At 33.0% G+C, this 24,742-nt stretch overlaps 1 protein-coding gene across 3 annotated transcripts in view; it reads left to right on the forward strand.

Annotated features, from left to right (window-relative positions):
* Positions 1-24,742, forward strand: part of ASCC3 (activating signal cointegrator 1 complex subunit 3) — a 334,404-nt gene that overhangs the window by 199,540 nt on the left and 110,122 nt on the right. For all 3 annotated transcript variants that reach the window (XM_060030178.1, XM_060030179.1, XM_060030180.2), the window contains 12 exons: positions 2,295-2,459; positions 4,137-4,223; positions 5,085-5,261; positions 8,763-8,988; positions 10,559-10,713; positions 13,212-13,310; positions 14,277-14,445; positions 17,549-17,769; positions 19,078-19,163; positions 23,361-23,527; positions 23,640-23,785; positions 23,910-24,030. In XM_060030178.1, coding sequence (XP_059886161.1) covers positions 2,295-2,459; positions 4,137-4,223; positions 5,085-5,261; positions 8,763-8,988; positions 10,559-10,713; positions 13,212-13,310; positions 14,277-14,445; positions 17,549-17,769; positions 19,078-19,163; positions 23,361-23,527; positions 23,640-23,785; positions 23,910-24,030 — 1,819 coding nt within the window. The remainder of the gene's footprint in view (positions 1-2,294; positions 2,460-4,136; positions 4,224-5,084; positions 5,262-8,762; positions 8,989-10,558; positions 10,714-13,211; positions 13,311-14,276; positions 14,446-17,548; positions 17,770-19,077; positions 19,164-23,360; positions 23,528-23,639; positions 23,786-23,909; positions 24,031-24,742) is intronic.

Genomic DNA, 24,742 nt, shown 5'->3' on the forward strand with positions numbered 1-24,742 from the left:
TAGACTGAGAATCAGATGCATGTGGTCACAGCTCTTCCTATAAACTTCACAGCTCTGTGGTCCACATAGCTTACAGATTCTGTGAGATCTTGTCTTTTCTTTAAACTCTGCTTTATACCCTGTAAATGCTTCCTAATTACAGGTAAAATCCAGTTGTTGTCTAATGAAAATACAATTTCACCACCATCATATCGATATTCATTAGTGTTAAATCAAAATTAGCAAAGAAGTTGAATTTAACTTGGAATTATAGTTTTCCTCTATTTACTAATAATGATAATTTTGTATGTGTGTGTGTGTTCCATTTTGTATCAAAGCAGTTGCCTATCTTTTTTTTATCTTTCCTTTTCCTATACAGTAACTTTGACCATGGGAAAATTGAAACTTAAGATTTAGGAGGGGAAAAAAAAGAAGAAAAATAGCAGCAGCAACTAGTTATGAAGCTGTTCATCTGAAATCATTTGGTTTTTATACTTAGGTTTACTGTAGATGGGGGAATTCAACTACCTTTATTCTTCTCAGTTAAAATCTGTGCTAATCTTCAAATGGATATCTTTTACAACCAGATCGCTCTCAGTTATAAAATGTAGGTGTATTGTAACCTGTACCTTTATAAATTTTAAAGAATAAGGCACTAGCTATTCTTCCCCTTTTTTTTTTTTTTTTTTTTTTTGAGGTACGCGGCCTCTCACTGTTGTGGCCTCTCCCTTTGCGGAGCATAGGCTCCAGACACGCAGGCTCAGCGGCCATGGCTCACAGGCCCAGCCGCACCGTGGCATGTGGGATCTTCCCAGACTAGGACACGAACCCGTGTCCCCTGCATCGGCAGGCAGACTCTCAACCACTGCGCCACCAGGGAAGCCCGGCACTAGCTATTCTTATTACAAATGTGGGTTTTGTGAAAAGAGTCAATGGCACTATGAAAATATTCTGAAGGGGTAAAGGAAGACCAAACACAACATGTATTTTTTCATGGGCTAAGGCATATCAAATCTTGGGACAAGATAAACACATCAATTGATTTTTGTTTACGTACCAGATTAATATTGGAAGTCATTTTTTTATAATTTTCTAGTGTAAAAAGTGGGTTTTTTTCCTTTCTGAGATACAAAGTTTTATAACCTTCACAGTTCAGATAATCTTACCTTCTTATTTTTTTGACCTAAGTGTTTTTATTTTATTACTCAGAAAGAATGTGTAGCCACAAGACTCATGTGAATTAACACAGATCATGTAGTTTAATTCTTTTTAATGGTTTAATAATATGTGATTAATAAAATGGTTTCATAAGATGAGCCTGAAATATACAGTATGTTACCTACAGGAAATATTTAAGACTTTTTGTATTTGCTAATGTGACTGGATTCCATCTTATTTCCCTACAGTTGATTTTCCTTTGTCTCATTATGATTTGCTCATTTATTTTAGCTATATTTGATGCATGAATAAGCTGCCATAAAAATCTAAGTCAGAACAAGTGGTAGGAGTATTAACTCATTAATTGATTTCTAAAGTATTTTATACTTCCCCCTCCCCCTTTAAAGGTCATACTTCACTTTATAGCTATAAATATATACATAAAAATATATATATATATAAATATATACATATATTTATATACACACACACATCATAGTAACAGGAATGTTTGTTAATATCTTGTGTTAAATGTCCTTTCTGCTTAGAAAAATACTGTAATAATTTCTAAACTATTCAGAGATTCATTGTCAAATTGATTTTACTCTTTGCTTCTATTACCATTATAGGCAGAATGGGTTTTCCCATCAACAGTTATAAAAACTGCTAGAACACTAAAACCATGCTTTTGAAAGGATGACTTTTAATTTATTTTTGTATACCTTTATTTGAACGGAGGAGAACATTCTCACTATCATTTCTTTAAATAGGACTGTGGTTTGATATTTTTAAATTCTTATTTATTTTAGTGTGGGAGGGAGAAAGCAGTGATTTTTTTTCATGTATCTAATTCCTAATCCTTATTAATCTTAACGATTATAAGACTATACAGGAATTTTAGATTCTAAAATATTACTATCTGAAGATAATATACAGATTAAAAATTTTAGTTAATTTTAAAGCTGTCTTTACTTAATGGAATAAAGTATTTTCTAATTATGTCCTATCTTTTAAAAAAATGCATTCTTTTAAAATTATAATAAAAAATGTATACTAACTAAAGCATCAACAGAAAATTTTAATTTCCATAACAGGTATACATTTGCAAATGATGACTCTCTGAAGAATTATTCAAGTGTTTTTTTTTTTTCCTGTAGATTGACCCAACATTAGCAAAGCATCGAGAACAGTTGGTCATTGAAGTTGGACGGAAACTAGACAAAGCTCGGATGATTCGTTTTGAGGAACGAACTGGATATTTTTCCTCAACTGATTTGGGTAGAACGGCCAGCCACTACTATATTAAATACAGCACTATTGAGGTAGTATACTGAGTGGAACAAACAGAATAATATGTTTGTCTTTACATGCAAATACTTTCTAGACTTCAAAATATAGTATTCATGCAAAATAACAAAAGCTACTAATAGAACAGAATGCATTTGACTTTTATGAATTCAACAACATACACTCAGTAAAGATAAGAAAAAAAATAGAACTATAAATATTCAGGACCCTCTTGCCATCCCGTTCAATGAGTATATCCCAAGCAGTAGACGCACCCAAACCTAAAACCATTGAGCACATTGGTGAGACCTCTGGAATGAGTGCCTGAATGATTTAAAGTGGGGTCTGATGGCTTAATGATATCCATGAATAAAAAGTTGAAAAATTAATTGCAAGTTATTGAGAAACACTGACTAAAAAGAATTATAAAAACTAATGAAAATATCAGGGCACTGAGCTGTACTATTTGGATAATTGAAGAGATTTTTCAAAGGTAATTTTTACTACACAATTGTATCCTTGCCTGTTACCTTTTAATGTAATCTTATGTAAGGTAGGGAGCCACTATAATATCTACATTTTAAAGAATATATACTTGTCTTCGTGTGTATTTCTATACCTACGTATATACGTTCACATGTTAATACATGAGAAAACTTAATAGTGATTACCTGTGAGGAGAGGACTTAAATTTGAAGGGAGTTGGATTAAGGTGAATTTTTACTCTTTTTATAGAGAGAAAGTTTGATTTTTTTTATGTTCATTTTCATTTTTGTTCTTAAAATTGTTTTTTAAATGAAAAAGTAATAGAAATCACTAAGATGAAATTTCTTCAGAAATATGAACACCAAGGCCTATATGAAATCTGTGTTGTACTTATTTAACATGTGCTTATTATGCAGATAACATGTTTCAGAAAACATTTTCACATGCATAATAGCTTTTCCTCATCTTGCCGCACATAAATCTTGTGTTTGTACAGCACTTTAGGTTTCTTCAAAGTCTTTTAACATATATTACTCACAACCATGATCTGGTAGTTCCTCAAACCAAAACATTTTCCCTCTCCCTCTGTTGCTGCCATCACCTACTCATGTCAACTCATTTTGTCCATTAAGTTACCTTTCTCATTTGTCCACTTGGTAGTGTGTTGCTGCCAAACTACATCTTAAGCCTGTTTGCAGCTCTCTTTCAGGGACTGTAGCCTTTCTTCAGCTTTGTTTTGATTTTTTTTCTTTCCAGTTTCCTGAATTTCTGTATGCCCTAACTAGCAATGTTGTGATATATTTGCCAGAATCTTAAGTTGCATATTTTTAGTTACTCCTCTCTGAATTTTATGTGATATATGATCAGCTTTAGTTGGTGAATGGTGCAGATTTACATATGCCCATGCTGAAAATGAGCCAAGATAAGAATGTTATGCTGAACATTGTTTTAGATATCTGTTGTAAGTTTCATTAACTGATTTTATAAATCTTTTTGCTTCTAAAGGTCTTCTCTAGCTAATTTGTTTGGGGAATGTTTTTTAGTCTTTGATAAATTTGACGATGTTTAAAATGATGATTTTGGAACAGTATGCTACAGACGTTATAACTCTGCATATTCTAGGGTTCAGATGTTCTCTTAGAATGTGTGATTTATAGTCACATTTTTAATTTAAAATATTTTACTGGACCTTCTATTTTAATCAAATATAACACTTACTTTGGTAGACCTTCAATGAATTCTTTGATGCTCACAAAACAGAAAGTGATATTTTTGCTATAGTCTCCAAAGCTGAAGAATTTGATCAAATCAAGGTAAGATTACTTGAAGCTTAAATCAAATGCATATAACACATATGTGTTGATTCATTTATAAAAGTTAATAATTAATTGTTATTCCTGATACAATATAAGCTGTATGACACTTCACATTTTGAGTACCAGCAATGTTCTTCCATTTATCAACAATGTCCACTATCCTAGATTTTGATAGTATGTCATACCTGACCTCATTCTTTGCTCTCTACTACAAATCAAACATAATTTAAATAGGTTTTGCAGTAATGAAACTAGCAGAGAATATAGTGTGTAGATTTTGGTTTATTTGCAATATAAGGTTCGCTGAAGAAAATATAAAGGACATGCATGATTCAAACTTAGATATGAATATTTCTGTACCCATATTATAATTTAATCTTATTAACAGTGAAAACTTTAATACTTTGAATCATAGTACTTCACAGCTTTAAGCTATGAATGCCTTATACCATATAAAAATATATGACTGTAATGGATGCGTTTGAAGATAATTCAAGTTTGCCCTAATCCATTTGGGCAGAGGTTTTACTCTGGTCAAATAAAAAATGAAATCTCATCAGTTGAAGGATGGTGAGGTCAGAAGACTTAATTTTTGTGACATATCAAATTTGTATATGTCAATGGCAATTTTAATATTGGTGATGAATAGTAAAATGTAGTCTTATCAGCATCAAGATAGTTTTTCATTGTATTTTATTAGCTACCTCTGAAAAGATTGCTATTATTTTAGTATACAAAAGGAAACTTGAGTTATCACAGATGGAAACTTTTAGAAAACATGCAATGTGGTTTAATTTCAATATAAAAAATTTAAATAAATCAGCCCAAATAATCCTATAAAAACATTGATTCTTCCAGGTCAGAGAAGAGGAAATAGAGGAGTTAGATGCCTTATTAAACAACTTCTGTGAACTCTCAGCTCCTGGAGGTGTAGAGAACAGTTATGGGAAAATAAACATCCTACTACAAACTTACATCAGCCGAGGGGAGATGGACAGTTTCTCCCTTATATCAGATTCTGCATACGTTGCACAGGTAAGAATATTACTCCCTTCCTGTTTTCCTTGGTTACTTTTAGAGATTCAAGGAATTAATTCATGCTATACTATGAATGTATTGCATTGTGACATGCTGTCAAATTACCATTTTATCTTAGAACTGTTTAATTTGTACATTTTTTATGCCATCTATGCTGTTAGATCAGGAACAGGGGTGGGATTTGGTGGTTGGTTTGGCTTTTTTTGATGTTGCTATTATTTACATTTTAGAGTTTAAAAATATCAATATCTGATTTTTTTCTGTTTTAAATGATAAAGTTCACGTCTTTTACTTAGGAAGGGCAATAGTACAAGAATATTTCAAGTGAAAAGAAAAGATTGTGGAACCTTTGTAGCATTCCCCAGATGTTAGAAATATAAACAATTGTTTTTAACCATTAAACAAGGCTTAATAAATATACCCCATACCATATATTAAGTATGATATATCTTATAAAAAAGGTAATCTTCCTTTCCTACTGTCGATACTTACAAATTGAGTACTGAAGGAAAATTAATCCGTAAATTACAGCTCATTAAATGTTTAAGTTTTTTAAATTACTGTAGTATAAAATGTTGTAATATTTATGTTTTTAATATTCAAGCCTTTATATGATATAAAGTAGATTTTGTTTTCAGTATTTACCTTTCAAATGAGAGGTTTCCCTTCTAGGTGTACTTTTTTAAAAGATATTTTTTATTTATCAAGAATACTTTTTAAATTATTTTTATTGAGTAATACCTCCTCTAGGTTAAGGAGAAATAAAAGGTTAATCTTATTTTAAATATAGAAAATATTCCACTGTGTATTTTATGTTTGTAATTTTGCTCAAAGACTTAATATAGAAAGAGTATGTTTGTGTTAAATGAATTTTTTTTTTTTTTTTTTTTTGCTGTACGCGGGCCTCTCACTGCTGTGGCCTCTCCCGCTGCGGAGCACAGGCTCCAGACACGCAGGCTCAGCGGCCATGGCTCACAGGCCCAGCCGCTGCGCGGCATGTGGGATCCTCCCAGACCAGGGCACGAACCCGTGTCCCCTGCATCTGTAGGCGGACTCCCAGCCACCGCGCCACCAGGGAAGCCCCTAAATGAATTATTATTAACAGCTATGAATACCCCAGAGTGCTTTGAAATAACTGTAAACATGAAATATTTGCAAACATAAACCAAGATATATTGGTAAACAGTTTGAATGAATGCAGTAATTTAATCAAAGTAACCAAGAAACCAGGTAATGATTTCATATATTATATAAAGTAAATGTGGTGAAAACATATTTTTTTTAATTTTTCATTTTGGAACACATATGTTTGTGCCATAGAAAAATACATATATTCTCAAAAACCTAAAGCCTCTATAAGGAACCATTGTTTTTAAAGTCTTTTGTTTTATGTTTTTCTGAAAAATAATATAATATTGTCGTTTTATTTTATCTAATGATTTTATATTGCAATAGTTAATGATTTAACTAAAAGGTAAAGCTTTACTGTGTTCTGGATGAACAATCTGGCCACATTTCTGCTTGATTCAAGATTATGAAGATATCATCAGAGACTGATTTACGAATTGCTTTACAATATAAAACTTACAGTTTCTTCATGATTGGTACCCAGAAAGTCAGTCTCAAAAGATTGAGGATATATCTATAAGAATCCCTTTTTAAAAAAAAAAGAAAGCTATTATGGGTTTATCATTCTTGAATATGTTAGGTAAATTATTGTTGATTTTTTTGGGGGGGGGTTGGTTTTGTTTTGTTTTTGTGTGTGTGGTTTTTTTTTAGTTTTAGGCATCAGTAGTTCCACAAGCACTCTCTCAGCTCTGTAAATTGGTACTTCCTTGTATATTTCTGAAACTTAATTCTCTCAGCCCTTAAGATAAATCCTTAGCTCAGATATTCTATGATTTTATAAAGGGGCCTATATTTATCTTCTACATGTTAGAGATTTTGATCATTATTCCCATGCAATTTATATCATTTCAGATTAAAATGTCCTGTTGGTATCTTCTCACATGGGATTTCTCTTTCCATTTCTTTTAGCTTTTAGGGAACAACTATAGGTTCTGAAATATAAAAACATACTTTCAAACAGTTGAGAAAATTAGCCTGGCAATTTTTTTAGAAGAGCAACTGAGCATGCTGTAGGAAGATCTATTTGATAGCTATAAAAATCAAAATATTCATTTTACGTATCATTTTCTAGGCCTAATAAGAGATATCCTGTCAATTTTTAACAGGTGTTACAGCTATCCCCATACATCAAATACCATTTGTTCTTAAATTTCTAATACTGAAACAAAGTAGTCGAATTTATCTAAAGATGAATAACACTTTTTATGTAAAATATAAAACCAAAGTCCTTAATTCTTATGATCATTTTTCACCTCATAATTCAAGCCGGATCATCTGTTTGCTATTTAGAATCTTACTATTTTCCATCTCTTTTTATGATTTTGATCAGATTTAACATTCTTCATTTTCAAATACAGATGTAATGACATATTTTTATTTTTTATTTATCAAGAATACTTTTTAAATTATTTTTATTGAGTAATGCCTCCTCTAGGTTAAGGAGAAATAAAAGGTTAATCTTATTTTAAACATAGAAAGTAGATATTGTAAGATGTCTCTAAACTCATGATTTTAAAAATAATCTTCCATAAAACAGTCTGCAAAGTTAATGATAGAGGGAAGGAAGAAAAACAAACTACAGAGATGTGAAAAAAGGTTCAATCATTGTAACTTTCTATATGTCTACTAATGAAGTTATCCTCAGATCACTGAATTTAGAATTTTGGAGTTAAGTTTGGCATTGTTTAGTTCTGACTTTCAATAGATACTCTGACACCAACTCTCCTGGTCAAATTATTAACCTCACCAAACTTTAGTATCTTCATCTATAAAATCATAATAACAAGACCAGTCAAATGCAGTTGTCATAAAAATTAAATGAGATAATATATGCAAAGCGGTCAGCATACTGCTTGGTTTATACAGGAGCCATTAATATGGGTTAGGTGCACTCATCAGTATTTCTTTGTTGCTCTTCTCTCACTAATTGTTCTCTCTGACTGGATCCCAAAGTCTTCCTTATTTCTCTAAATAGCTTTATAAATTTAATCATTCCACTATATACCCAAGGGCATCCTTGGCTGTCTCTTAGATTCTAAAATGGCCTCAGCACCTTCCCAAATACTTTGTATTTTTTTTTTTGTCTCTTCCTACTCCATTCCTGTTTAGGGAGTGTGAGGTGGAGCTTCCTAAGGACTGGGAAATAAAGCTACTCTTGGAGAGTTAAACAGGATAACATCCACATATAAAGGATATGATTATTCTTGTGTAGAAGTAATAAAGATAATTAGGGTTATATGAGGATAGATGTTGCCCACAATTAAAGGATGCAGCTAGACATACTTTTGAAACTGAGTCAGAATAATAAATTTATTGACAAATTTAAAATTACATTGGACCTAACCACCAATCCCCCTTTTCATTCTTTAGAACGCAGCTAGAATTGTCCGTGCTCTTTTTGAAATTGCTCTGAGGAAACGTTGGCCTGCCATGACCTATAGGCTCCTGAATCTTAGTAAAGTCATCGACAAGAGGCTCTGGGGTTGGGCTAGCCCTTTGAGACAATTTTCAGTCTTACCACCACACATTCTAACAAGATTAGAAGAAAAAAATCTTACTGTGGATAAGCTGAAAGACATGAGGAAAGATGAAATAGGTAAGAAGGAAGCAAAAATGTTTTAATGTACTGTTTCATGCAGTTAAAATATTTCACTTGATGTAAAAAAAAAAAAGTATTGTGAATTTCCACATTACTAAAGATGAACTTTTACCATTTTTATGAAATTTCTTTTACATTGATCTAAACTCAGGCAAAAGTCTCTCTAAATTTTATTAAGTTACTCAATAGAATTAGAAGTTAAAATGGAGTTTAGATTGTCACACCCTTGAGTATTTTACAGATAGAATCTTAGCTACAAATGATGAGAATTAGTCAGTGAGGCTTATTCTCAATTTATTTCTTTTGTTCATTTCATTTCATCGTCTTTTGTTATGTATATCAGCAGTATTACAGCAAAAAAGTATGTCAACATTAAACCCTACATTTCTTCAGTTTCTAAATGAGCTTCATCATTACACATGTATAGATCTTTAAACATAGTTGGTAACGGTGTGTAAATAGTATTTGGTCTTCTATGTTTTTCACATAATATTGAAAAATTATCCCTACATACATTGCCATGTACCTTAACATTCTGTTGGACAAACATTGATTAGGTAATATTTCAGATTCTGAATAGAATAGATATTACATATGAAGGGAGTCAGGCTGAGGAGAACTACAGGGACCTGGTGAAAGGTTCGTAGATGTGTAGAGAGACTGAGATAGTTATTTCCCTTGCATAATAAGAAGAATACTTCTCAGATGGAATGGAAAAGGGGAGGTATCAATAAAAATAGAGAGAAATTGAGAATACAAACTAGGAAGTTGAGATTACTCACCTTGGGTAACATAAATATTTTATTAAAATAAGGAAAATCACTTTAGATTTTCAAACTTTGGTGAACATAAAACATTTTGATTTACTTGTAAATATGCTTTAAAAAATTATATTATGAAGCACCAAGACATACAAGAAATATTGATACTGTAAGATAGAATCTATTTCCGCTTAGCCGCTTGGCCTGGAGTAGGAAAATGTTTAAAGTTAGTCACATCTGTTTGTGACCCTCACCCCCACCCTGGTGCCTCCATTTGTATCTGTATTTCAGAATCTGATCATTTATGAAAATATGTATAAGTGGTTAATTTTGTGCTGGACTGGCCATATTTTAATCTTTGTTTTCTGGAAATGGTATGGATAAGTTAGTTATGTTTGATTAGTAAAGCATTTTCCATCATGGTTATAGAGTTCTGAAATAGGCCTTGAATAAATTAATGACTGTTTTCACAAAATACTGAATATTTCTATAATGAGTCTTAAACTGGCTAGGAGAAAAGTGGAACTGTTTATAGTAGTTTAAACACTATCAAGTCTCAGTAATTTTAAGAACCCTATTAACAGCTGAAAAAACCTTGATACTGGTTTACAGAGCTATGAATTGCTAATTCAAGTTAACTATTACAAAATATTCAAACATGCCAGGTCAAGAATGTCAGCTATTCTACATAGCAAATCATAAAACAAGCAATAAAAGCACCTTCTCTGAAATCCCATTTACAAGTCAGATTATATTGCTTTTTTTCTGTCTGGACACATTTCTTCTAAGTGACATTTTCCCTGCAGGTCACATTCTGCATCATGTGAATATTGGGCTCAAGGTCAAACAGTGTGTTCATCAGATTCCTTCTGTTACAATGGAAGCGTCCATTCAGCCCATCACACGGACTGTCCTCCGAGTGACGCTCAGCGTCTGTCCTGATTTCACTTGGAATGATCAGGTAGAAATGGAAAACACCTAAATCTGCATTAAGGAAAAATGTCTGTACTGCAGGCTCAACTACACCTCCTTACGTCTGTCCTCAAGGCATATAGAAAAACCTTTCAAAAGAACATATATCAAAGAATCATTTAAAACATTGTATCAATAGTATTATTTACTCTCATCCTCCAGATAAGCATGTGGTATAATATATTAATAATATGTCAACCAGTGAGACCCCTTCAGAACATTTTAGGAAATGTAAATTTTCACATTGTATAATGGTTTAGTGGATTCAGCTCCATAGGGACTTTGCTTAATTCTATCTTCTTTCATTTTTCTCTATGTGATCTTCATTTTTTCCAGCTCTTCTTACTCTGTCATTTTAACCTACTCAAAATTCAAGATTCTTCATGCTAAAAGGGCCCTTTCAAAATCCTGAGGTTTCTCGAACTATCATTCTCTTCTTTACCATTAGACTTGTAGAAAGAGTAATCTGCATTTTCCTCCTGGTCACCTGTTTCCTGCTGAGACTACTTCTTCAGTGATCACCAAAGACTGACTGATTGCCATAATAAATGACTTTTCCTTAGTTATTATTTTCTTTACTTCTCTGAACATTCAGTCCTATACATTGTCCTTGAAAATGTCCTTCTTTGGCTCCCATCACTTTTCTGTTTCTGTTTTTACCCCTACTTCTGTTCTTTCTTCCAGACCTTAGCTGTTACTATATACTCTGGATCCTCTTCTTATTCAGTCAGTAATTCTTAAGGTCTGTCTTTGCACCAGTTACTGAGCAAAGAGTACAGTAGAAAAGAGATTGTACATACAGGCAAGTACGTGTCAGTCCTTTCCTTCAAGAAGCCAGTGGGGGAAGACAAGTAAATCAGTAAATGTAGTATAGCAATGCTTACTTTACATGGTAATTGTAAGGTTCTAGTTAAGTGTAAGTAAATATCTTCTGCATTACCTGACATTGGTACATCTTTAAAGTGAATGCATTTTATTCTGTGATGTTACACAACCATAGTCCTAACCCAAATCTACCATTGATCTTAAAGTGTCCTTAAAGTGTCCTAACCATTTATTCCTTCAGTTTCCTCATCTGTAAACATGTATAATAGTAATAATTATCTTTCTCGTAGAATTTCTGTGAGGACAAGATGATATAAAATTTTATTTAATATCTTTATAAATATAGAATTTTACATAAAGTATAAAATTACAAGTAGCCATAAACTCATTTCAAGTTTTTATATTTTCAAATGCATAAAAGTTTTATGTTTTTTCATCCTGTTTTCTTGTATCAAGATCCATAATAGGAATTCCCTGGCGGTCCAGTGGTTAGGGCTCCGCGCTTCCACTGTTGGGTGCCCAGGTTTAACCCCTGGTCGGGGAACTAAGACCCCACGAGCCACCCAGTGTGGCCAAAAATAAAATAAAATAAAAAGGATTCATAATAAGTCTCCCACAATTTGGTTTAATTCATTGTTAGAATGGAGTACTTAATTATTCATAGTTGCTTCTATCAGTTAGAATGCTGTTGGCTGCAAGAATAGCAAATATGACTTGTCTCAAACTGACTTAAGCAGAAGAAGATATATCATCTTACATAATATGATAGGTCCACAGGTAGAATAGGCCCTGAAGATGATTGAGTCTTCTGTTTAATGATACTCTTCCGGACCCAGAATCTTTCCATCTTTTTGCTCTGCTGATATTGTTGGCTACTTCCCAAATGTTTTCATGCTTCCTTGTTCACATTTAACAGAGAGAGGGAAAAATACCCCACCTGCAGCAGCCCAGAGCATGGGCCAGAACACCTTTTCTTCAGCCTAACTGGGCCGGTATTGGGCACATGCCTACCCCTCACCACAACCTGTTGTAAGGCGGATACCATAAGCTGATTAGTGTATGCTAACCAAAATTATCCTGGGAGGTGGGGTTACCTTCTGAATTACATGAGAGAGGTGTGAGTACTAAACAAGACTAGGCTTTATTAGGAATAAAAAAAGAAAGAGCAATGAGTGTACAAAATACAGTATATCTATCCAATGGAATATTATTTGTTAATAAGAAGGAATGAAGGACTGATGCATGCTATGACATGAACAAAAACATTATGGTAAGTGAAAGAAGCCAGTCTCAAAATCATTTCATATATATGATTCCATTTATATGAAGTGTTCCAAAAAGGCAAATCTATAGAGAAAGAAAGTAGATTGTGGTTGTCCAGGGTTGGAGGTTGGGAGGATGGGGGATAGATAGGTAGGGTACAAGATTTCTTTGGGGGATGATAAAAATGTCCTAAAATTAGATTACGAAGATGGTCACAAAACTTTGTAAATGTATTAAAACTATTGAACTGTATACTTTAAATGAGTAAACTTTGTTATGTAAATTACATATCAATAAATCTGTTAAAAAGAGGGAGAGGAATGGGTGCTGGGAATACAAACAACAGTATCCCTTACTCGAATTACAGTATATAGTATTAGGATACTATTTTTCTTCCAGGTCCATGGGACAGTAGGAGAACCCTGGTGGATTTGGGTAGAAGATCCTACAAATGATCATATTTATCATTCAGAGAATTTCCTAGTTCTAAAAAAACAGGTAAATATGTATATATGGCTCTCTCCTTATTATGTTGCTGTCATTAGGAAGAAAATGTAAACTAAATACTTTCTATTTTTACTCATTTCTCTATAATTTCATAGTGCAATTAAAGCTTTATGTATTATTTTTTATGTTTCTGTTTGATTTTAAAAGAAAATAGTAATTAAATGTTACAGTATTCATATATTCAAAGTGATTTTCATTTGAGAAATTTAATTATAATCTTTCTAATGGTTTAAGGCATGTCTTCCAGAGGGGTGGGTGGGATAAATAATATTTTAAAAAATTAAATAAAAATTAATAACTTTAGGTGTTACATAAGCACAGTACTAAAGAATATTGAATCACATTGTATAAAAGATATTGTTTTTTAAATTCTCTATAAATTTTAAGAGAAAGACTCAATTTGATGAAAGCTGTCTTTAACTGTGATGCTTCATTCCTAATTTCTCTTTTTATCAAAGAGAAGGCAAGCTAGCTTTAGGCTTGAGTGGACACCCATAGAATTTTATAGCCATATTTTATTTTCATTGCATTTGTGTTCATGATTATCTTCTATTTATGTCAAGTGTTCTGTTATTCCACTTATGGTAGTCAAAGAATTTAAAGAAAACTATTGAGTAAATAATTTGGTAAAAATTAATGAAGTAAAGTACTTGAATGAATGAATTTTGGAAAATTCTGATAATGAGTCAAGTTGATAACCTGTTAATACATGATGATATGCATATGTAAATAATATAAACTGAGTGTATGTTTTTCCTTCTGTAATATCACGTATCCTCAGAAGGGAACCACCTACAAGTTTCTGAAGTATCTGAATATCTCAGCTATTTAGAAATCTAAGATTTTTTTTTATCTTTAGTACATACTGCTATAGATACGATTGTTTTTACAAGAGACTGATAAAGCCTTTATGCTACTAGAATAGCCATATTCATTTTAGACTTTATTTCACATTAGGTCATTAGTAAAGAAGCTCAACTGCTGGTGTTTACAATCCCTATTTTTGAGCCTTTGCCTTCTCAATATTACATCCGAGCAGTGTCTGATCGATGGTTAGGAGCTGAGGCTGTATGTATTATTAACTTTCAACATCTGATTCTACCAGAGAGACATCCTCCCCATACAGGTAACGTATGGAATAGTAACTTGAATCATTGATTTTTCCAAAATTGTTGTTTTAGCTCATGTTGAAAAGTGTCTATGCTTTAAAGTTGCCTGAATCTGAATAAAAATACAACCTATTTGTCAATACAGTTTGAAAAGAGACTTTTCAAAATCAGATCAAATGGCAGGCTTAATTTTTTTTTTATTTGAGATCCAAAAACATTAAGACTAGTTCAATTTTTATAATCTAACAAGCATGAGACTCACTGTTTCTGTATTACTATGCCTTGATCTCTATTTTAACATTATAATTTCTCTACATCTCCTTCCTTTTTCATTGCAAGTGTTGTCATTTTATCTGTGCTCTCTGTGAAACTTTTGAGATATCCTTTTTCCTTGCCTTTATTACTGTTAAACTTACTTTTAGTATGTTAATTTAATTAAAGTGAATTGTAGGGTTTTTTCCTCCATATAGAGTGCTTCTACACCAAAAAGTGCTAATACTAAGGAGTCAGGTTATGGTATTACTACAGAATGGATTCATGTATACTTCGAGTCAGTTTGTGTCTTACAAACAACGTATACTCTTTATATTGGTTCTTTTCTTCCACACTAACATTATAAAAGGGTATGCGGTGATCTGCAGTATCATGTAACAGTGTTTTTCATTGTTTTCAGTGTTTGATAGTTGACAAAAATCCATTTAAAATTTTTATAACATGATTGAGTGCCTTTCTATTTTGACTTGTTAAAGAAGCAAATTTTCATGAATAAATATTTATAATGATACTTTTAAGTGGCCTATAAAATATTCTATTTCAGAAATATCTTGAGGCTAATCTATTAACTAATTAGTATATTAAGTTTATTTCTTCTCATTGAGAATTCATAATGGATGAGTAAAGATTTCAAGAGACCCTTAATTTATAGCAAAATGAAAGTCAATTTCTCTTTTCCATATAAGTCTTCCGAAGACAAACTCTGTTTTTTCAAAATAAAAATAGTAGTTTTTACTGCTTTCAGTGAGCACATTATTTGACAGTCTTTTGGGAAAGTAAAGTAGGCATTAATGTGACTTTAATCTTTGTCATTTTTGTACTTTGTTCATTATCTTAGCATATCTTAAAGAGAGATACTTTAAAATACAGCTTAATACCACTTTGATATCTTGACAGAGCAAAACTAAAAAATTGTCAACCTAGAAAAATAATGTGATTGCAGTATCTACTAATCTACTCATTGAAGAGGACCTTTCTGGTTTTCTTTTATCAAATATGCTTTGTGATATCTGGAATCTCAAAATAAAATACATAAAAATGTTTGGTGCTTTCATTTAAAACGTATGCTACCAACATCACTACTGGGTCTCTCTGGCTGCAGTACCTGATTTTAACATGTGTTAACATTATATTTTAATGCTCATTTAATCACTTCTTTGTTGAGTGGCCAAGCACGTCACCTTATTTATATAATTGGCTGATTTTCTGACTACATTTTTAAAAGAAATAAATGTACCACCATGACATACCAATTGATATTAAAAATGCATGATGTGGGACTTCCCTGGTGGCACAGTGGTTGAAAATCCGCCTGCCAATGCAGGGGACACGGGTTCGAGCCTTGGTCCAGGAAGATCCCGCATGCCGCGTAGCAACTAAGCCCATGCACCACAACTACTGAGGCTGCACTCTAGAGCCTGCGAACCACAACTACTGAGCCCGCGTGCCACAACTACTGAAGCCTGTGTGCCTAGAGCCTGTGCTCCACAACAAGGGAAGCCACTGCAGTGAGAAGACCGCGCACCGCAATGAAGAGTAGCCCCTGCTCGCTGCAACTAGAGAAAGCCCACGCACGGCAATGAAAACCCAACGCAGCCATAAATTAATTAATTAATTAATTATTTTAAAAAATGCATGATATAACCTCAATGATGGCTAGTTCTGTTTGGCTCCAAGTATACATATAGGCATCTCACTGAGCTCAAATCAGTCAGGAAAGTATCTTCATCTTTCACAGAAGTAAAGCATCGTAATTTAGCATTGTCAATAAATGCCAAAATATTTATTTTTTTAGTCTTTATTAAGAATATGTCTATGCTTTGATTAGCATTGCAAGTTAAGACTTCCTCCCTTCTTGGTTTTCAGTGCTACAAAAAATATAGGATATTGTAATCTGGTATGAGAAACATACAGTTCTCAATTACCTGTGTAATAGAGTAGAGCAATGGAGCAATAATAATATTTTTTAAATTAGCTTTTTTACTTTTAAATACCTTTTCTGAGGAGAGAATTCTGCATACTTTCCCATCTGAAACTGTACAATGAAGATCTAACTCAAGATACAAACCACCATGTCCCCTTACTGATTTTTTTTCCCTTCTTACTCAAACTTCAAATGAGTAGAGTCATCTTCCAGGAAGTAATCCTGAGAGTAGCCAACTGATACCTTTCTGGATTATATGAAAATGAAATGACTATCAAGTTCAGGGGTATCTAGGTATAAGTTTATTTCTCGAAATCATTTTTTATTTTCTAATCTCCTAGACCTCTAGTCTACATAATGATTTACAATTAAATCTAGTTTCTTTCAGTATTTTCCCAGCACAGTTCTTATTTACCCAGTCAGGCTATGATTTAAAACTCCCACCCAAGTTTCTTCTTGGAATTATTTTAAGTTCATATTAGTTTGCGTTGGCTAGAACAGCAGTTCACGTGACCATTCTGTTTTGTCAATTGTCTAACAGATGAACAGTAACTTGTTATTAGTAACCATTCTACTACTGAAGTTTGCAAATGGTTTTCCTTCTTCTACAGATTGGTATAGATTTAGTTTTCTTGTAAAACATGCATATTTTCATTTACTTGTCATTCATATCACTTTCCTGATTGGAAGAGAAAGATGTATCATTAGCACTGTCTTAGAGGTAGCTACCCCAGAAAAGTTTCCAACATGTCAATATTATAAATGTCATAATGGAAAAACAGATTGATAACTAGTATGTAAGAATTTGTTAATCCTTTTTTCCCTCTAAAGAATTGAGGATTATTATAATTTATTTCTAAGAGACAGTATTCAATATTGTGCATATTTTCCAGTTATTGTATGTACCTGTTGAATCTTTTCAGAATTACTGGATCTTCAGCCTTTACCAATCACAGCTTTGGGATGTGAAGCATATGAAGCACTATACAATTTTAGCCACTTTAACCCTGTGCAGACACAAATATTTCATACGCTGTATCACACAGACTGTAATGTCCTACTTGGAGCGCCCACTGGATCAGGAAAGACTGTTGCAGCTGAATTAGCCATTTTCAGAGTCTTCAACAGGTACCCTACTTCAAAGGTCAGTTGGAAACAATCACCTGCTTACATTCAATTAGAAAGCATAGTTTATGATCTGTAAACTAGCCAGTTCTAAACATACTGGCTGGACTCGATGAATAGGTATGTCACTCTTGGTGAATTTTCCAGGGGAGCCCAGATCAGTATTAGAATAACTGGCCACAAGAAAATTTATATTAAACTTCGGAGTCCTTTAGTTAGATTTCTAATGTAAATATCGGTGCTCACATGTTCTTTCCTCATTGTAAGATACCTAATTCATAGCCATATTTTTAAGAAATATAATGATTCATAATCAATCATAATCAAATCCTTTGGCTATGAAGGAAATGCTAATACTTTAACATATACAGTTTGATTACACAAGGAAATACAGAGGCAGCCTTTATTCCCCATTTCTCCAATTGGCCATGATATCATTAATGTAAAATAATGTGGCAAGTCAAGTAAGTGTTGATTTTAAGCTTTCTTGAAATATGACGTACTCTCACTTTAGAAACATTATTTTCCAAGAAAGCTAACATTTCCAAGAAATGTTTTAACTTCCTTTTTCAGTGATTTCCAGTTAGTAGCTGTTCTTCCCTACTTAGCTTTACATTTTCCTACTCCTCAGTTTATTATGTGGCGAGTGATTCATTAGGAGGCATACTAACACAACAGTAGAGCTCTGTTCTAAGTTTGAAACATTTTATAAAGGAAAGAATTATTTTTCAGTGAATAATCTGTATGTAAGTTTGGATTATTAAAGATCGGGAGGGGGGGTTGTTTATTTTTGTTTTTTAAAAGGTAGAACACCTAAAATGTATGACTGGCATTGGTGTCTTCCATAAAATATGCATTAAGATTTAAACAACCAGATTATTTATCTTTAGAATTTCAAAATTAGTAACTTTTTTCATGAAAGAATTATAACTCAGGTAGCTCTTGATCATAAAAACTTCTATTTTCAGTAGAACCTTAATTTTCTCTAGGTAATGTATTATCTCATAGTTTTTTTTTAATTTTTCGCATTATGTTAAAAGATAATTTCATTATAAACTACCTAAAAATAATACAAATGGTGCTTTTAAAAAAATACTTAAAATGTTCTATGTCAGTATTTTTATGATGTGCTATATTCATATCTTACTCTGGATAAGTGTTGTTTAAGTTAATGACTTTTTTCTGTTAATCTAAAATTTTAAGTCTTTCATCATTAAAAGATACATTTTTTAAACGACAGTTATATTTTGATAAATTTTATCGAGTTTAATTTTATTTGAAAATGATGTCACTATTTTCATGAGATCTTTTTGCACCCCCATTTTAGGCAGTATATATTGCACCCTTAAAAGCCCTAGTACGTGAAAGAATGGATGATTGGAAAGTTAGAATAGAAGAAAAACTTGGTAAAAAGTAAGTTCTTACTTTTTCAGATGATATGTGTTGAATAATCTAAAAGGATCAACCAGTAAAAGATTTGCATAAAACTGTTGAATGCTTTTACAGTGATTTTCATAGTCTTTTTATTTAAAGGTATGGTAGTTAAAATATTATCAATATTCTCATTTGTTTTAAGATTGCAAGTAAATTAAGGGCTTTCATTTTTCACTTTTATTTGGCAAGATAATTTTCTCAAAATGTCTAGACTCAAAAGCAAAAGCAAAATAAGATACATCTCTTTATTTTTCTTTCATATCTTTCAGGGTAACTTCCAAAAACCACTTAGAAGGCATTTTGCATATAAATAATTTACCAAAAATTTAAAAATCATTGAAGAACATGACTTAAAAAAATTTTACTGTTGACAAGGTTATTTATTATCGTACTGTTTTTAATAGCAAGATTGCATTCTAACCTGAGTGGCAAATAGAGCATCACTAAATAAATTATGGCATATTCACACAATGCAAAATATTGTATTACTCTATTAAAAAATGAACTGTATATACTGAAGAAATGATCTTCAGAGATAGTTAAAAAAATGTTTTTAAGTACCCCTCTTGTTTTTAAAAAAAGGTAAAGAATATAAATATGTGGTTCTTTTAGAATGAGAACTGGGTGACTGGAGAATATCCATGTTGCAGAGACTATTTACTATATATTTTTTGAACCATGTGAATGTATTACCTAGAATGTAAAAAAAATGAATAAAACTAAGTAAAAGTTTTGGGAATGCTATACTTGGAGGAACTAATCTTGACCTTTTTCTGTTTTTTGAATCAAAACACATATAAAAATGACTTAATGATTTCCTAAAATTTGGAGTTAGTCTTCAGATTTCCATCTTTCTCACTCTAAATCTGATATCCTCTCAGAATGGGGTGGCACATATTTGCCCCAGGTTATCTTTTTTCTGTCCTAATATGTTTGAATTTGCCTATAATATCTACAAAATTTCAAGCTAAGAAAAGAAATGAAGCTCACACATAATCATATTCTTGGTTTGTTTTTTTTTAAACATCTTTATTGGAGTATAATTGCTTTACAGTGGTGTGTTGCTTTCTGCTTTATAACAAAGTGAATCAGTTATACGTATACATGTATCCCCATATCTCCTCCCTCTTGCGTCTCCCTCCCTCCCACCCTCCCTATCCCACCCCTCTAGGTGGTCACAAAGCAACTAGCTGATCTCCCTGTGCTATACGGCTGCTTCCCACTAACTATTTTACATTTGGTAGTGTATATATGTCCATGCCACTCTCTTACTTTGTCCCAGCTTACCCTTCCCCCTCCCCATATCCTCAAGTCCATTCTCTAGTAGGTCTGCGACTTTATTCCCATCTTGCCCCTAGGTTCCTCGTGACCTTTTTTTGTTTGTTTTTAGATTCCATATGTATATGTGTTAGCATACGGTATTTCTTTTTTGCTTTCTGACTTACTTTACTCTGTATGACAAACTCTAGGTCCGTCCACCTCACTACAAATAACTCAATTTCGTTTCTTTTTATGGCTGAGTAATATTCCATTGTATATATGTGCCACATCTTCTTTATCCATTCATCTATGGATGGACACTTAGGTTGCTTCCATGTCCGGGCTATTGTAAATAGAGCTGCAATGAACATTTTGGTACATGACTCTTTTTGAATTATGGTTTTCTCAGGATATATGCCCAGTAGTGGGATTGCTGGGTTGTATGGTAGCTCTATTTTTAGTTTTCTAAGGAACCTCCATACTGTTCTCCCTAGTGGCTGTATCAATTTACATTCCCACCAACAGTGCAAGAGGGTTCCCTTTTTTCCACACCCTCTCCAGCATTTATTGTTTGTAGATTTTTTGATGATGGCCATTCTGACTGGTGTGAGATGATATCTTATTGTAGTTTTGATTTGCATTTCTCTAATGATTAATGATGTTGAGCATTCCTTCATGTGTTTGTTGGCAATCTGTTTATCTTCCTTGGAGAAATGTTTGTTTAGGTCTTCTGCCCATTTTTGGATTGGGTTGTTTGTTTTTTAGATATTTAGCTGCATGAGCTGCTTGTAAATTTTGGAGATTAATCCTTTGTCAGTTGCTTCATTTGCAAATATTTTCTCCCATTCTGAGGGTTGTCTTTTCATCCTGTTTATGGTTTCATTTGCTGTACAAAAGCTTTGAAGTTTCATTAGGTCCCATTTGTTTATTTTTACTTTTATTTCCATTTCTCTAGGAGGTGGATCAAAAAGGATCTTGCTGTGATTTATGTCATAGAGTGTTCTGCCTATGTTTTCCTCTAAGAGTTTAATAGTGTCTGGCCTTACATTTAGGTCTTTAATCAATTTTGAGTTTATCTTTGTGTATGGTGTTAGGGAGTGTTCTAATTTCATTCTTTTACATGTAGCTGTCCAGTTTTCCCAGCACCACTTACTGAAGAGGCTGTCTTTTCTCCATTGTATATTCTTGCCTCCATTATCCAAGGTTAGGTGACCATATGTGTGTGGGTTTATCTCTGGGCTTTCTATCCTGTTCCATTGATCTATATTTCTGTTTGTGTGCCAGTACCATACCTTCTTGATTACTGTAGCTTTGTAGTATAGTCTGAAGTCAGGGAGCCTGATTCCTCCAGCTCCATTTTTCTTCCTCAAGATTGCTTTGGCTTTTTGGGGTCTTTTGTGTTTCCAGACAAATGGTGTAATTTTTTGTTCTAGTTCTGTGAAAAATGCCATTGGTAGTTTGATAGGGATTGCATTGAATCTGTAGATTGCTTTGGGTTGTATAGGCATTTTCACAATGTTGATTCTTCCAATCCAAGACCATGGTATGTCTCTCCATCTGTTTGTATCATCTTTAATTTCTTTCATCAGTGTCTTACAGTTTTCTGCATACAGGTCTTTTGTCTCCTTAAGTAGGTTTATTCCTAGATATTTTATTCTTTTTGTTGCAATGGTAAATGGGAGTGTTTTCTAAATTTCACTTTCAGATTTTTCACCATTAGTGTATAGGAATGCAAGAGATTTCTGTGCATTAATTTTGTATCCTGCAACTTTACCAAATTCATTGATTAGCTCTAGTAGTTTTCTGGTAGCATCTTTAGGATTCTGTATGTATAGTATCATGTCATCTGCAAACAGTGACAGCTTTACTTCTTTTCCGATTTGGATTCCTTTTATTTCTTTTTCTTCTCTGATTGCTGTGGCTAAAACTTCCAAAACTATGTTGAATAATATTGGTGAGAGTGGACAAACCTTGTCTTGTTCCTGATCTTAGACGAAATGGTTTCAGATTTTCACCATGGAGAATGATGTTGTCTGTGGGTTTGTCATATATGGCCTTTATCATTTTGAGGTAAGTTCCCTCTATGCCTACTTTCTGGCAGGTTTTTATCATGAGTGTTGAATTTTGTTGAAAGCTTTCTCTGCATCTATTGAGATGATCATATGGTTTTTCTCCTTCAACTTGTTAAAATAGTGTTTCACATTGATTGATTTGCGTATATTGAAGAATATTTGCATTCCTGGGATAAACCCCACTTGATCATGGTGTATGATCCGTTTAATGTGCTGTTGGATTCTGTTTGCTAGTATTTTGTTGAGGATTTTTGCATCTATGTTCATCAGTGATATTGGCCTGTAGTTTTCTTTTTTGTGACATCGTTGTCTGGTTTTGGTATCAGGGTGATGGTGGCCTCGTAGAATGAGTTTGGGAGTGTTCCTCCCTCTGCTATATTTTGGAAGAGTTTGAGAAGGATAGGTGTTAGCTCTTCTCTAAATGTTTGATAGACATAATCATATTCTTAATGAATGTCTCCTTTTGTCTTAATAAGTTAACACTTTCCCTCATTAGAAAGGTGTTTATTCCAACATATGGAGGAGGTATGAGTTCAACTCTATGAAATCACATAGGGCAGAGACTTTGTAAACATAATCAAAACAAAGGTTGATACTCTTGCATGTCTGCATAAAAGTTAGATTTCAATGATTGCTTTTATACATTCTTCATTTTATGGAAGGAAATCATCTTAGAATTATTAAGAAACATCTGTTTTGGACTCAAGTCAGAAAATTTCAGAAATCAAAGGGAGATAAAGTAGTTTTAAGCATAATAAAATTTTATTTTGAAAGACATATTTTTGCTTTTCCAAGCCCATGTGTTACCTGAAAAATTAAAGGGATCATTTTTATTCTTCTCCAGAGTTATTGAACTAACAGGGGATGTAACTCCTGATATGAAATCCATTTCCAAGGCTGACGTTATCGTCACCACACCAGAGAAGTGGGATGGAATCAGCAGAAGCTGGCAGAATAGGAACTATGTAAAGCAAGTCACTATTCTCATCATAGATGAGATCCATCTGCTAGGTGGGTGCCACTATATCTGAGTCCAGTTTACAAACTTCGACTCTTCATACTTGCAGCAGCCAGCATCAGAACTTGTGTTAAATGATTAACATACATTATTCCTATTTCTTAGGGGAGGAAAGAGGCCCTGTTCTAGAAGTCATTGTATCTCGAACGAATTTCATCTCATCTCACACAGAAAAGCCTGTTAGAATAGTTGGACTATCTACCGCATTGGCTAACGCCAGAGACCTTGCTGACTGGCTCAACATTCGTCAGGTATGTGGAAGACTGATAAAGTAGGCATTTCATAGTATGGCTCAAGGCTATATTAAGGAGGTGCTATAACACTATAAACTAAAGTATAAAAACTGGAAAGGTTTCTCTCTCATTTTTACTCTAGATGGGCTTGTTCAACTTCCGACCATCAGTGCGTCCAGTTCCACTGGAAGTTCACATTCAAGGTTTCCCAGGTCAACATTACTGTCCTCGTATGGCTAGTATGAATAAGCCTACATTTCAGGGTAAGCTTCAGATTCTTGGAATGAAATACCAACCATTTTGTATGGTAGCCTTTAAATGCATTCTGAATGATGTGGGTTTCTTTGAAAGGGTGGTACTGCTCCAACTTCTACAAATATCTAAAACTATTTACCTTAACTGTTAAGGAGTATAAATATATTTTGAATTAACTATTGACAATTAGATTTCATAAGTGATAATGTCTTTGTAGTAGAATAAATGTATGTAACTTTTTAAAATAATCAAATTAGTCTTAAAAATAATTTATTATGGTACCATGGTAGTAGCTTGAGTAAATGATAAATAGAGGGTACAAGTTTTAAAAACTCACATAATATTGATTTTTATCAGAAATCATCTTAAAAATTTCAGTACTTTTTTTGGCAATGCATCTGTTTATATGTTTTGTTTTGTTTTTCCCTTTCTAACAAATTAGGCAAGCAAGAAAGATTTGAGAGTAACACTCCTATCTTACTAAAACATGTTTTCATGTTTAGGCTGCATAAGGAATATTTATTATATCAATTAAAAATAACCTCCAAAATAAATTCCCTAACGTGAACCGCTGTTGATTGTGAGGTGACAGTTGTGAGGTGACTTTTTAGCTGCTGTAATTAGCCTTATGACAGAAGCAAAGTATTGATTGTGAACTGGAGACCAATCTTGGCAGTTCAGATTATTTACACCTCCACAGAAGCATTGTACAAAATCACT

The sequence above is a fragment of the Delphinus delphis genome, chromosome 14, assembly GCF_949987515.2.
Source record: "Delphinus delphis chromosome 14, mDelDel1.2, whole genome shotgun sequence".
NCBI classification, from domain to species: domain Eukaryota; kingdom Metazoa; phylum Chordata; class Mammalia; order Artiodactyla; family Delphinidae; genus Delphinus; species Delphinus delphis.